General features: G+C 37.1%; 1 protein-coding gene across 1 annotated transcript; it reads left to right on the forward strand.

The window, feature by feature from the left end:
- The first annotated feature begins 871 nt into the window (after positions 1 to 871).
- Positions 872 to 13,381, forward strand: LOC117986142 (uncharacterized). The gene is made up of 14 exons (XM_034972977.2): positions 872 to 896; positions 979 to 1,089; positions 2,018 to 2,194; positions 2,483 to 2,547; positions 2,639 to 3,010; positions 3,302 to 3,371; positions 3,938 to 4,059; positions 4,605 to 4,757; positions 5,539 to 5,754; positions 6,314 to 6,440; positions 8,631 to 8,788; positions 9,303 to 9,453; positions 11,288 to 11,374; positions 12,959 to 13,381. The coding sequence occupies exons 1-14, from the start codon at positions 887 to 889 to the stop codon at positions 13,048 to 13,050; spliced, it is 1,911 nt and encodes a 636-aa protein (XP_034828868.2). The 5' UTR covers positions 872 to 886; the 3' UTR covers positions 13,051 to 13,381.
- Positions 13,382 to 13,620: the final 239 nt, after the last annotated feature.

Genomic DNA, 13,620 nt, shown 5'->3' on the forward strand with positions numbered 1-13,620 from the left:
AGATGCAGTGTTTTTGAATGAATAACGCTCTTTAAGTAAACTCCGCATTATCAATGCGGAGTTTACTTAAAGAGCGTTATTTATTGTGACGTATGTTATTGGTTTGGATAAATGTAAAGAGAATAAGGTAAGTATTCCGACATTGCAGTGGCAGAATCCACTACAAACAGTTGATAAATTGTACTACGAAGTAGTACTTAGAAATTCTTTGGATAAACTCGACATTCAAGCCAGAGTAAACATACTTACCTACTTGAAATACGACTTGAACTTGGACGTCATTTAGGTTTATTTGGATTAAAGCTTGGATGAATGATTTTCTCTATGGATTAAAGTATAGGTATAAGCAATGTAAAAAAGTCAGTATTTAATTACTGACTTCTTCTGTACTAATAGGTTTCAGTGTATGCTTAACAAGAGAAAAACATTTCAAGTAAGTAACCGTAGGAGAACCAGAGTGACCGACATAGCTCAACGAATTACAGCGGCAGGTTGTGGCAGTTGGCAGGCCACGTCTGCCGCAGAACCGATGACCGCTGGGGCGGATGTGTTCTGGAGTGGAGATCGCGTATCAGTAAGCACATTGTGGGTCGACCCCCAACCCGCTGGACTGACGACCTTAAGAAGGTAGCGGGAAGTGGGTGGACGAGGAAGGCGAAGGATCGTGTGGTGGCGCGCTCTTGGGAAGGCCTATGTCCAGCAGTGGACACAAACGGGTTGATTGATTGAACTGCATTAACATGACTCTATTACTTCCTTAGATGAAAATTACTTCTAAAGAACTGGCTATTTTACTCTTAAATAAGATTACAACATAGAGATTGTAGGATTACAATGTATTTCCATGTCAATAGTGTCACTTTTGCGTTACTTCAAAATTGTAAAGATGACAAAGGGTTTGTTTCATATTTTAATTATCTCTTCGAACCAAAAATTATGTTACCTAATAACAAAACAATGGCACAAATATTGTTTCAGAAGAAGAAAATCCGGATCACGACCCATGCGTTGCAGCTTTGCTGGCAGTGACCTTAGTCAGTCAGGTGTTAGACGAGGCCTCTGTTATTGCCAATGCTGCTAAAGATTCAGGTTAGTGCAGATCATCACATGGCCAAATTTATCTATAGTAGGTCCTACGCGACCGGTCGAGATGGAAATCGGGGTATGGGGTTGGGGGACGCCACTTCACCCGTACGTCACCCACCCTATTCCGCACCAGGTTAGCGCGGGGGCTATGCGAGCGCGCGGTGCGTCCCCATCCTGACTGCCGTCTCGACCTGCCGTGTACTATATTATGTACTTACCTATAGAAAAGGGGAAAATTAATGACGGTCATTATAAACCTACAGCTAAAATTACTGGGTCTAGCAGCTTAAGATTTTGCAATGTCTCCACTATGGAAGCAGTTTCATAAATTCTAACGGCTCTTTCAAAAAGACGTAGAATTATTCGTGGAGATAAATTAAGTAGTTCTAGATAAGAACTACCCTGACTATCAGGGTTGTGCGAAGAACCAGAATGGGAGAAGGGAATTTGAAGCTTAGTAGCAACTAAGCGGCTGACTCGCCTGTGGAAAATGTGAAGTGTTCCTGGTGAAAATCATATTGAAAACTACAAAAGGAGATAAACTAGGTACTATACTATAGAGAAGCTAAGTAAGTATGTAAAACTAAGGAATCACAAGTACTCAATCCATATTATTGGCTTCGGCAACGGAGCATTTTTACATGGATTAAGATGAAGGCTACTCAGTTTAGTTAAAGAAAGATATCTAGCCAATTTTTTCTCCCGGAAAATCCGGTAGTTTCCACGGGATTATACTACTTACGGGATACTATACTTAGTCATGCAGATTCCTGGTGAAAAATATGGCAGCATGAAGTATATTTAAAATAATCTTTAGGTATAAAGTAAATACTAAATACTAAATTTTAAGTGAGTAGGTTTGAAAATACCCATAGAATATTTAGAAAGTTTCAAAGACGCATTGGTAATAATTAATTTTTACCATTTCAAGGTCAACCATGGCATTACGTATCGAGGTTGAAAAAGCTACATCGTTCCCGTTTAGACGAGCTTTATGACGACGACGTGACCTTTATGTCAGTATCAAATGGCGACAGTCAATATCTGAACGATAATATCGGAAATCTATCAGACACTGTTGTCACATCCACACCGCAAAAAACCGCAGGTAAACACAAAAAAATTGACAAACTTTTATCTGTAGAATAGGCAGGTACCTACCTATTTTGTAGTTTTTCTTGCATACCCAACATGATACATTTTATAGCATTGCGGATCCTATTTTTGTAAACTAAACTTAGATAGGACCTGAAAGTATTAAGTAATTCAATATTACGGAGCTTTTTGTACTTATAAAATGCCATCTGTTAACTCGATCCATCATAATAATATTAAGTTCACTTGTAATGTATAGGTTTTATAGTACCTATGTCTAAAGGAATTTATTTATTTACAGTTCACGCCATCAAATCTAGGAACGGGTCTATTATTATAGGTCAAGGCGATGAAGAATTTCAAGTGGTAAGTAGTTAATTAAAATATAGTCAGAGGCACAGGTAAATCTGTAAAGTCACCAATTCACACTCTGCTGACTTGTTTATTAATTCCTCAGTCAAACACGGAGTTACGGAAGTCTACGTCAATGATTATAAATCATCTTTTTGACATGAGCGGCGTACTTCAACACGTGCATCTCTGCGATGAAACAGAAGTTATTTCTATTAATAGAAGCTCTGATCACAATGAATTACTTATCACTGATATGACGAAGATTATGGACTCTTTCGTTGACAATGCACTTAGCATTGTTTTTGGACAAGAGGGCCAAGGAGATGACTCTCGGGAAATCTACTGTGAAACTTCAGTTTCCGACAAATCGAGCTATTCTTTCTTAAGCGACTATGCCGATATTCCTGAAGATGTATTTTTAAATATCACCGATGAAGTTGTTTGTGAGAAAACCGGCAATGAAGAGTTAGCTGAGGTACTTGTACATAAATTACTTACTAATACCCGCGACTTCGTCCGCATGGACTACAAAAACTTCAATTTCCCTTAGGGATTGAATTAAAAAAAATTCTTTCTTAAGGTCTACGTCATAATAGCTATCTGCATGCCAAATTTCAGCCCAATCCGTCTCGTAGTTTGAGCTGTGCGTTGATAGATCAGTTAGTCTCAGTCAGCTTTTCCTTTTATATAGGTGTACAAACAACTCTTTGAAGAACCTTGAAAAAATTTGATAGCAATAATGGGTTTCATTTATACTTACTTTTAGATCGAAAAGAAAAAGAAAAAAATTAATACTGAGGTTGCTTTCTATGAAAACGCTTATTTGACATTAAATCGTAAGTATAATATAAACATTGGAACTCTACCATATAACGCATAAAATTTAACTCCTCACATTTTAACTTTTTGTCACATTTCATGTCAAAAGTACAATTTTAGCCCTTATTTTAAAGATAAACCGTACTTTTGACATGATCCATAGAGTTAAAATGGCGCGTGAGGAGTCATTTTTTGCGGACTAGTACTTAGTTGTATTTTGATCATGATAAAGGTACCTAGGTAATTTACTTTTGGAACATTCTAGAAAAGAATATACATCGCTGTCTCTTGAGCCTAATATTATTAAGTAATTGACTGGTGATACCGTAGGTACAGTACGCGGCAGAAAATAATGTACATCGACCTTTAGAATGACATTCCAGCTTTGTAGAGCGTTGTTTTTGGCGGTCTCAACGACAGAGACAATGCTCTACAAAACCGCTAGGTATCTCTTTCTAAAGGTCGATTTACATTATTTTCTGCCGCGTACTGTAGTCCGCGTACATATAGTCATGGTAACCTTGGTGTAGGGGTGATACGTATACACGATGTAAAATTGTGTTTCTATTAAAATAAAATATAGGTGACTACGAACAATATTCGGAAGACGATGAGCCTGTATTGCAGGACCCGAAGGCAATACCAATGCAAGAGGTGGAACTCTTAACCGCTAATACATCGTCTGAAGATATAGAACCATCTCAAGTAATTTTTAAACCATTGTTATTAACACTCAAGTTGCCAAATCCATTTACCTACTTACTTAATAGAAAAAGAGCTTTTGAGGGCCAGACCTTCGTTATTTTATCAAACTGAAAATTTCTCTGCGCATTGTCCCTAACACGGGATGAACGATCAGCGATTCAATTCAAATTTCTTTGTTGCGAATATGGGTAAACAGTGGAGATTTTACAAAAACAAAAATGTACAGCCAAATTCTGTAGCTTGCATAATGTTATGATATACCTATCCTATTAGTCACACGTTGAAGTATCTAGTAGAAGTTTGAATCGTGGTGGCTTTGGTAGATAACAGGTAACTTTATACTTTGACGAAAGATTTTATAGGTACGACTTTGTTACCTGTTATCTGCCAAAGCCGGACGTACACAACGTAACAGATAGTTTGTATACTGGAGATGGATATAGGCTGCCTATTATCCCGGAAATCAAAGAGATCCCGATTTTTAGAATGCAGAAACTCACTCTCTCTACGTACCTTATGTTAAAATATTTATATATGTATCAAAGGTAAAAAAAGAGTTGGCGTCCTCTGAAATGCCGTCGTCAGAGGCAGGTTCTCGGAAGAGCAGCCTTGTACGCCGATGTCGTATCCAAGGAGCTAGGATGTTGTCATGCCTCAGGGGGTGGTGGTGGCGACGCAAGTTGCCGAGTAGACGAAAGGCACGTATTTTTCGATAATAAATAAAATAAAAAATAAAAATAAAAATCTTTTTTATTCGAATAAACTTTTACAAGTACTGTCGAATAGTCGGATGCATCTACCACTACACACTAAATACTCCACATGCTAGGGTAAGAAATATGGGGGACCGTCAAATTGTTAGTTACAGACCATTTTTGTGACGTGGTCTACGTCAAAAACTGAAATAAGTAGATAGAGATATGAAATTTCGGTATATGTTTTACGTGTCATATATAAGTACTGTATCTATATCTTCTAGATATATAAAAGGAAAAGGTGACTGACTGACTGACTGACTGATCTATCAACGCACAGCTCAAACTACTGGACGGATTGGGCTGAAATTGCATGCAGATAGCTATTATGTCGTAGGCATCCGCTAATAAAGAATTTTCGAAAATTCAACCCCGAAGGGGGTAAAATAGGTGTTTGAAATGTGTGTAGTCCACGCGGACGAAGTCGCGGGAATAGGCTAGTTCAAACAATAAATACTGAAAATAACAATTCACAAAGCAGTTTGTAAGCTATGACCAAAACGATCACGGTTTGTTGCGATGCCGATGTCTCGCTCGGAAATGAAATATTTCAAAATTGTTGTTCATAACTATGTACGCAACCCTAAACGACCAGCCAAGTGAGATGCCCTACTCGCACTTGGCTGGTTTTTAGTTAATATTATATAATGAATACAATGACCTTTTATCACGTTAGTCCCCCTTTCTGACTGTTCTTGTGTATTGACTCTTAGAAATTTTCCAGGTTCCGCGTGCACCTGGCTCGATTCGTGGTCTATGCCCTCTATCGCCGGATGCGCGGTGTAGAGCTGCTAGTCTCTTGGACCAGCGACATTTACGAACACCTTCTCCTTCCACGTCCTTGGCTTGGAAGTTTAACACGGTCAATGAGGCCCTCGTTCATTCCTCTCGCTGGAAGGAATTTGGCTTAAAGATATGCCTGAATGAAAATGACGAATTTTAATATTTAGTCTAAATTTTGACGTTTCGGTTTAAAATAAAATCTTTATTTTTCCATTTGTTTCTATTTTTTTATTATCATCTCAACCCATAGCCGGCTGACTATTTAGCACGTCTTCTCTCAGAATGCGAAGGGTTTGACCATATAGGGATATTCTATCTACTACGCTGGCCAAATGCAGATTGGTAGATTTCACATAGGTAAGTACATTTGAGAACATTATGAGAAACTCTCAGGCATGCAAGTTTTTCCACGATGTTTTCCTTCATCTATCTTTTTCTGTACGTTCTCGTAATTCAGGCATAACGTTTTGTCACGCCTCCCGAGGCATTCCTATGCTCCAACACCTTAGATTCCTCATGCATACGAGAGAGATTGGATCGAAATAGTTAAACGTAAATGTGGTTAATCATCGGGACGGTCCGTTTTCTTGTTAGGTGCTTTTAGACGAGACGTTGAGAAATGCTTTTCATCTCGCTCGTGCCTTACCGTACGTACGTATGAGGATGCCGTTCAACTCCGCCGAAAATAGAACAGTTGCAGATTCCTGGGCTAAATCTCAAATATCCATACGAGAGCGCCATCCGAGTCAGTTAAAACAGTCCAGCGAAAAGTGCTCAAGCCCCACTTCTTGTCTGAACGTCTGCCAGTGAAGACCGGGAGGGAACCACCTAACACACAAAATGGTGAGTCAGCTCTACAGGAAATGAAATTGTGACAAGGAGTTCAGTGTTCAAACGGATTAAAAATATAAAAGTGAATTCAATACGCGTTTACACGATGTCATCGATTCCGCAGACCGGAAGCGATACCCCCGATCTATCACAGTAAATAACACTTACATAGAGAAAACAGTGATGTGCTTAGGAAAGTGTAATTCCACAGTTGACTGCAAAACAAGAGACGATGAATTGAATTACAGTGATGTGACATAACACATAATAATAACCTTACTTATACCATCTACACAATTTGAGTTATAACATGATAAGTAACAAAATATTTTTGGTCAATTTCAGAGCGACCTCAGCAAGAACGACATTGAAAGTGAGTATAATTAATAATTTGATACATGACTAACTTACAAAATATAATATAAATAATAATAATTTAATAATCTAAATAACTGTATTAATTATTTATTAGCCTTTCATAAATATTGTTTTAAAGTAGTTTTAATGATTATTTTTGTTTTGGTATTTGATTAAAAAATGTGGGCATAAATAACTAATTGAATTAAGTTAACATTACTGAGAAAGATTATAATCGTAATTCTAAGTATAGCGGATTCTCATAAAAGGTTCGCGTTGCTATGAGATGATAGCGCGTGGTGCGGCGGCAGTGTACGCGCGCGCATAGCGAGAGCACACTCAGCGTTCCCAAATTAAACTTTTGCGTCACGTGATCTAACTGTGCCGCCCGCCCGCCCAAACAGAGAAACTCCGCTCAAATTTCACCGAAAGGATTTCGCTTATTGTTTCACTAACAATTGAGCCATCGTGGTCTTAATATATTTAAAATTTAAACTTCAATTGCAATTATTGTTATCCAAATCTCTATAGCAATGAAAATTAGGCACATAAAATACATAACATTGAATAGACAGCCTTACACTCCGCAGCTGTCAATATCAAGGTTAACTTATTTAAAGTAGCATTAATTTTGGCTTAATAGTTTTGCACACTTGAATTATTTGATGTTTACATTAAATTAATTATTTATTATCAGACTAGCTTATGCTCGCGACTTCGTCCGCGTGAACTACAAAATTTCAAATCCCTATTTCACCCCCTTAGGGCTTGAATTTTCAAAAATCCTTTCTTAGCGGATGCCTACGTCATAATAGCTATCTGCATGGCAAATTTCAGCCCGATCCGTCCAGTATTTTGAGCTGTGCGTTGATAGATCAGTCAGTCAATCAGTCAGTCAGTTTCACCAGTTCACAGTTCACCTTTTCCTTTTATATACTTATTTAGAAGGAGAAGAAGTGTAGACAATAATCTAAACAATTACTGTGACTTCGATGAAAATAATTATCATTATCAACTAATAGGCAATAATTTGTGACTTCGTGATGAAGACATTCATTCAACGTGAAGTAAGAATAGAGATTATATATTATATACAAAAAAAAGTTATAAACAGACTAGTGGAAGAAACTTAATGGAATTGGGGTACGGTAACAATCGGTTTATAATTAGACAGCGACTGTGAGTCACCGAAGGCAAAGGCATTATGGTATTGCCCACGTCTGCCCACCGCGTCACCTGAACCATGGAATAAAAATTAAATATTGAAAGTTTTTTTTACAAATTCCAATAACTTTAGTGAACAACAATTACTGATTTTGAATATCTATTTCAAGCTAAGTCAGTAATTTCTATGCAATTACTTTACTTATATGTACCTACTTAGTTTTTTCAACATGGAACATTTTAATGAAAGTTATTATGATTTTTCATGATGTGGAAATTCTGTAAGTTTTCGTCAACGTCGCAGTAAGAACTTAGTTGTAATGTTAGTAAACAATAACAAGTAGCTAGGTGTCTATCAAACGACATGAACCTGCGTTCCGGAATTTGGATATGAATACTTTAGTAAGTAGCAGCTAGTTTTAAAATATGAATTCAGATTTTGAATCACAATCGGTATTTCTAGTGAAAATAAACCGTTTAGAGGCGGGAGAAATTATGGGTTTTTCCACGAAACATTCCAATTTTGACAATCTTGCATTATCGCAAAACGCCCCAATTTTAATTTTTGGCATTTTGCGTTTTTGGCGTTGTGCGAAACGAAATAAACTACGTACTGTAAGAGTTGTCTTAACATTGAGAGTCTTGATATTAATTTATTATTATATCTATCTAATTTATCAGGGGCATCCTTTGCTTTCTCCATCTACGACTTCGATGGCAGTGGCAAGGTCGACGCCTTCAACGTGGGCGACATCCTGAGGGCACTCAACTCAAACCCCACATTGGCAACCATTGAAAAGCTTGGAGGCACCAAGAAGAAGGGCGAGAAAAAGCTATCGGTATGATACTTTTTTCTGATATGACTTCTACCTTTACTCGGTATTGAACAGTCTGAATTCGCCAGTTTTGTTAGTAGGCAGATTGGGGGTTAGACAGATTCGCTACATACGGCAGAACGACAATTTATAAAAGCATTTTATTTATTTATTTATTCGTATACCAATAACTTAAACATAATATTCTACAGTAAAAAGACGACAAATCACAATGCTCATTTAAAGATTTCAGTATATAATTTTGCTAGTTTTGAAAAAGTTTTCTACACTTCCTAATGTTCTAGTTGTACAAAATATTGATGGACTGAAATTACCTGAAAATGATAATCTATGCAAAATTTAATACAACGGAACTGCCCGATTGCTCGCTATTTTTTTAAAACTGTAACTTGAACATAAACATTTGGAAATGGGAGCCACTACAATAGGTGAATTAGGGAGACTGCGCCTTCTTCCACTAGAAAATGATGAAGTAAATAAATTGAATGTGTATTAACGAATCGACTTTTCCTTACAGCTTGAAGAGTTCCTTCCCATCTACAGCCAATGCAAGAAAGACAAAGACCAGGGCGGCTATGAAGACTTCTTGGAATGTTTGAAGCTGTACGATAAGGCCGAGAACGGACTTATGCTCGGAGCTGAACTTACACACACACTTCTTGCGTTAGGTAAGTCTTAAATCATAGCTTGCACTAGCGTCAATCGGGCTATTGCAAATAGTGGTACTATTGCAATACCATCAGCACCATCATCATCATGATCAACTCATTGCTGGCTCAATACTGCGCTGCACGGGTCTCCTTACAGAATGAGAAGGGTTTCGTCTACCACGCTGGCCAAGTGCGGATTGGCAGACTTCATACACCTTTGAGAGCTTTATGGAGAACTATCAGTTATGCAAGTTTCCTCACAATGTTTCCTTCACCGTTAAAGCAAATGATATTTAATTGAAAATTTACTTGAAATGCACATAACTCCGAAAAGTTAGAGGTGCATGTTCGGGATCGAACCCCGGACTTCCCGACTAGGAACCAGGAGGCCGATGGCTATCACCGCTTCATTGCACTACCATAATATTATAGCATAGTAGCCTTGCTTTAAAAAAACTGCTGTTCCCATATCTGACAAGATAATACGTGTCAAGTGTTAGTGCTCTGTGTGGAGTGTGGACTATACGCAATACTTTGACTGACTTAAAAATAAAAACAATTAGCTTATTTTATTGCTGTTACCACCAATTTAAAGATACTTATCTAACAAAATATAAATTCGGGGACGAATTTACAAAAGTTACATTTTAGTGATAATCTACGTTATTTTTAAGGAACGTTTGTAGGTACAACTCTTCTAGGCTTGCCGGTTTAAGCTGTGTGCTCTACATTGTCCGTCATTTTATTATCAGTGGTTGAATTTTACTAAGTAGATATTTTATCCAGGGGACAAATCAAAAACGCTGATACAACTGACTTTAATTTATAAATAGAAGCTTAGACACCATTTTTCATATTTCTAACTTCAAAAATGACGGACTTCCATACAAACTTTCATTCCTTATTTAATCCCCGTAGGAGGGGAGTTTTCGAAAATCCTTTCTTAGTGCTCAAAGGACCCATTTGGTTTCTTTTATTGCATAACTTTGTTCTTATTTGTTATGCACATAATAAGATTTCCCACTAGTATTTTATTTTTTGAAGTGGACGCACCACTTTCACCAGAATAGACATTTGGCGATCAGCCATATTATTTGAAATGCAAGTAGAGCTAAAGATATCTAAATGTCGATGCCACGGTTCAGTTTTTTTATCGAATTATTTTTTGTGAGTGGATATTTTATTTAAGTACCTACTTATATTATAATTTACTTACGATTATTTTCAAATATCTCGACCTTAATTTTCTTGTTTTCCTACCTTTGATAGGTATATGATCAGAGTCGTTAGTCTCCACAGGACTGTATCATTAACTTTTATACTTATACTCATTATTGTAAGAATTAATTATTAAGACGTAATTCTTATAATATTTAATTTTTGAATATTATAATAGTTAAGTAGGTAAAGTGCACACGTGTGTGCGCGATCAAAGATACACTCTCAGCATCGATGCGGCTTTACGTGCTCTCCGAGACATCGGCATATGACACAGACAAGTTGCCAACTAATAGAGTGTAGACGATGCCTGCGGATTCTTCCCTATGAAAACTTGTTGATTTTTTGGGGATAAAAAGTAGCCCATGTCCGTCCCTGGGATGCTTGATATCTCCGTGCCACATTTTATCAAAATTGGTTACTTTCTAGCTTTTCACGGCCCTTCCATTTAGGAAGGGCCATGAAAAGCTAGTAAGTAGACAGGCAGATAGACACACTGTCGCATATGTATATTTATACAGATAATATTAGTATGGATAACTTTAAGTCCGACCCGGAACACGAATATGGGGCCTCATGATCTGCAGCCTAATAATTAGCAAGGATTAATTGAGTAAATATTAATCTGTTACAGGCGAGAAACTCGAAGACAAAGAAGTAGAAGAAATAGTAAAGGACTGCATGGACCCTGAAGACGAAGACGGCATGATCCCTTATGCATGTAAGTAACTATAACGGAGGGCAAATCTTTTTTTAGTTTAGATGATTTCTGCATTTTAAAAGTTGACTTACCTAGTGATACAGATTTTATATACCTACCTACACTCAAAACTTTTTTTTTTCCCTGCCTGATCACTACTAGATTTGTCTCAATAGACACTACTTACATAATATCTTTAGTAAGTATTTAAACTATACCAGTAGCACATCATCATCATGATCAAACCATGGCCGGCTCACTCCAGAGCACGGGTCTGCTCTCTAATGAGAAGGGTTTTGGCTATAATTTTGTAGCCAGTAGCACTGGAGCTGACTAATAATTGAAAATATCATCATGAAAACTTTACAGCCACCTATACTGAATACTATCGAATCTGCATGCAGTAAATTATAGATAGAGATGCTGTCATTCCTTTAGAGCTGGTAAACGGCATTCTTTGATTTTGCACTAGTTCACTGCAGTACACATTCCGAATCTCCATGCACAATGTTTGATCCTATATTATATGCATCGCTAAGACAGATGCAATTTGTATCTATACCTAGTAGTTAGTAATTGGTGTGTGCGTGTGAGCCCTTGTTTTACCCATTCTTCATTTACAGCATTCCTGAAGAAGGTGATGGCGTAAAGGACTTCAAATGTCGTCATACCTTTAGCTATAAGATCGTAAGTGAAGCACTATAAAGTGCCGCTGATGCTCAAACAATATTCGCTTACGCAAGCTTTATTCTCTCACTTAAATAAGTTATAACAGTTTTTACTTTTTTGTTTCTTTTCAGCAATTCTTCTTTCCGCTTTTGATGTCAAAGTTTTACAGGTCCATTGTAATAATTATTGTTCGTGTTTAACTTTAATGCTTTCCTTGTCTACAAGAATGTCTGTACTTAATTGTTTTAGTTTTTTGAACTTCTATATATACATATCAAAAACAAAATTAACTAAGATTAAAAACAGGTTTACTTAATTTTGTTTTTAATTTTGTGGATGTATTTTAATAAAATGACAGAAACTCTTAGGGCGCATTCAAATTAACGGCGGCTGCAGCGCGTCGCTGTCGCCTGTCAGCTCCACGGAAAATCTTTTGTGAAGGGGCGGTCCGTTAATCACCTGAGGCACGAAATGGGGGGAGGGGGTTTGGCAAAAATCACGAAATATCACAAGGGGGGAGGGGGTGTAGTAAGTAAAAAAATTGCTAAAAACATCACGTGATTATGGACAGCCCCTTATTGCGACGTATTTATTATGCACCTTTATAGTTAGCTTCAAATAAATATTAAGTATTAGATGATGCCCATAACTTCGTCCGCGTGGATATAGGTTTTTCAAAAATCTCGTGAAAACTCTTTAATTTTCCGGGATAAAAGTAGCCTATGTCCTTCCTCGGGATGTAAGCTAACTCTGTACCAAATTTCATAAACATCGGTTAACTTTTCTAGCTTGCTTGGTAGCTAGCTTTAGTGAAAAGCTAGCAGACAGACACACTTTCGCATTTATAATATTAGTATGGATGGATAATAATTATGCTTATACGTATGTTTATAAGGAGTATTACGTCATTCTCTGATTATAATTCCCAATTTGCAGCTTTCCTCAAAAAAATGGTTGCGGGTTGGCAGGGCCCTCAGAAAGTGGCAGCTGCGGCGCCGGCGGCGGAAGCGGCGCCTGCGGAGGGCTAAATTCCTTCGTCGTGTCCCCGCGGCCGTCTCGCCAGCCTCCGCCTTGAGTATCCACCGTAGACTACATCTTGCGGCATACCCCCGTGCATAACATCTTACGGAACATCCTCGTACATAACATCTTACGGAACACCCTTTTTATACGAAACATCAATAATATACATTTTGTACAATATGTTTACGACTGTAATAATAAAGTAAGATTAAAGAAAGCACTGTGAATACACGTTGTACGTGTTTTTAAATTTATTATTATCTATAAGTACGTTTATAATGACAAAAACATAAAAAAATAACCGTAAATTATTTTATAATAAACTATTAAAACGATCGCTCCTTCCTTCTTTTGTCTTCAATCTTCATCTTTGTAAAATAAAAAAATAATAAATATCAATCATGGAGTAGGTGAAGGTATAACATAAGTAGATACTTCTCATAAGAAAAATATAAACATCTCGCATCACCTTATAATTTGGAAGTGTTTCGATTTTTTTGTTGAGAAGTAGCAACTTATATTATTTATTATTATTCTTAACATACCTAATCGATCTCTATTCTCTATGTATTATA

The sequence above is a fragment of the Maniola hyperantus genome, chromosome 10 (genome assembly GCF_902806685.2).
Source record: "Maniola hyperantus chromosome 10, iAphHyp1.2, whole genome shotgun sequence".
NCBI lineage: Eukaryota > Metazoa > Arthropoda > Insecta > Lepidoptera > Nymphalidae > Maniola > Maniola hyperantus.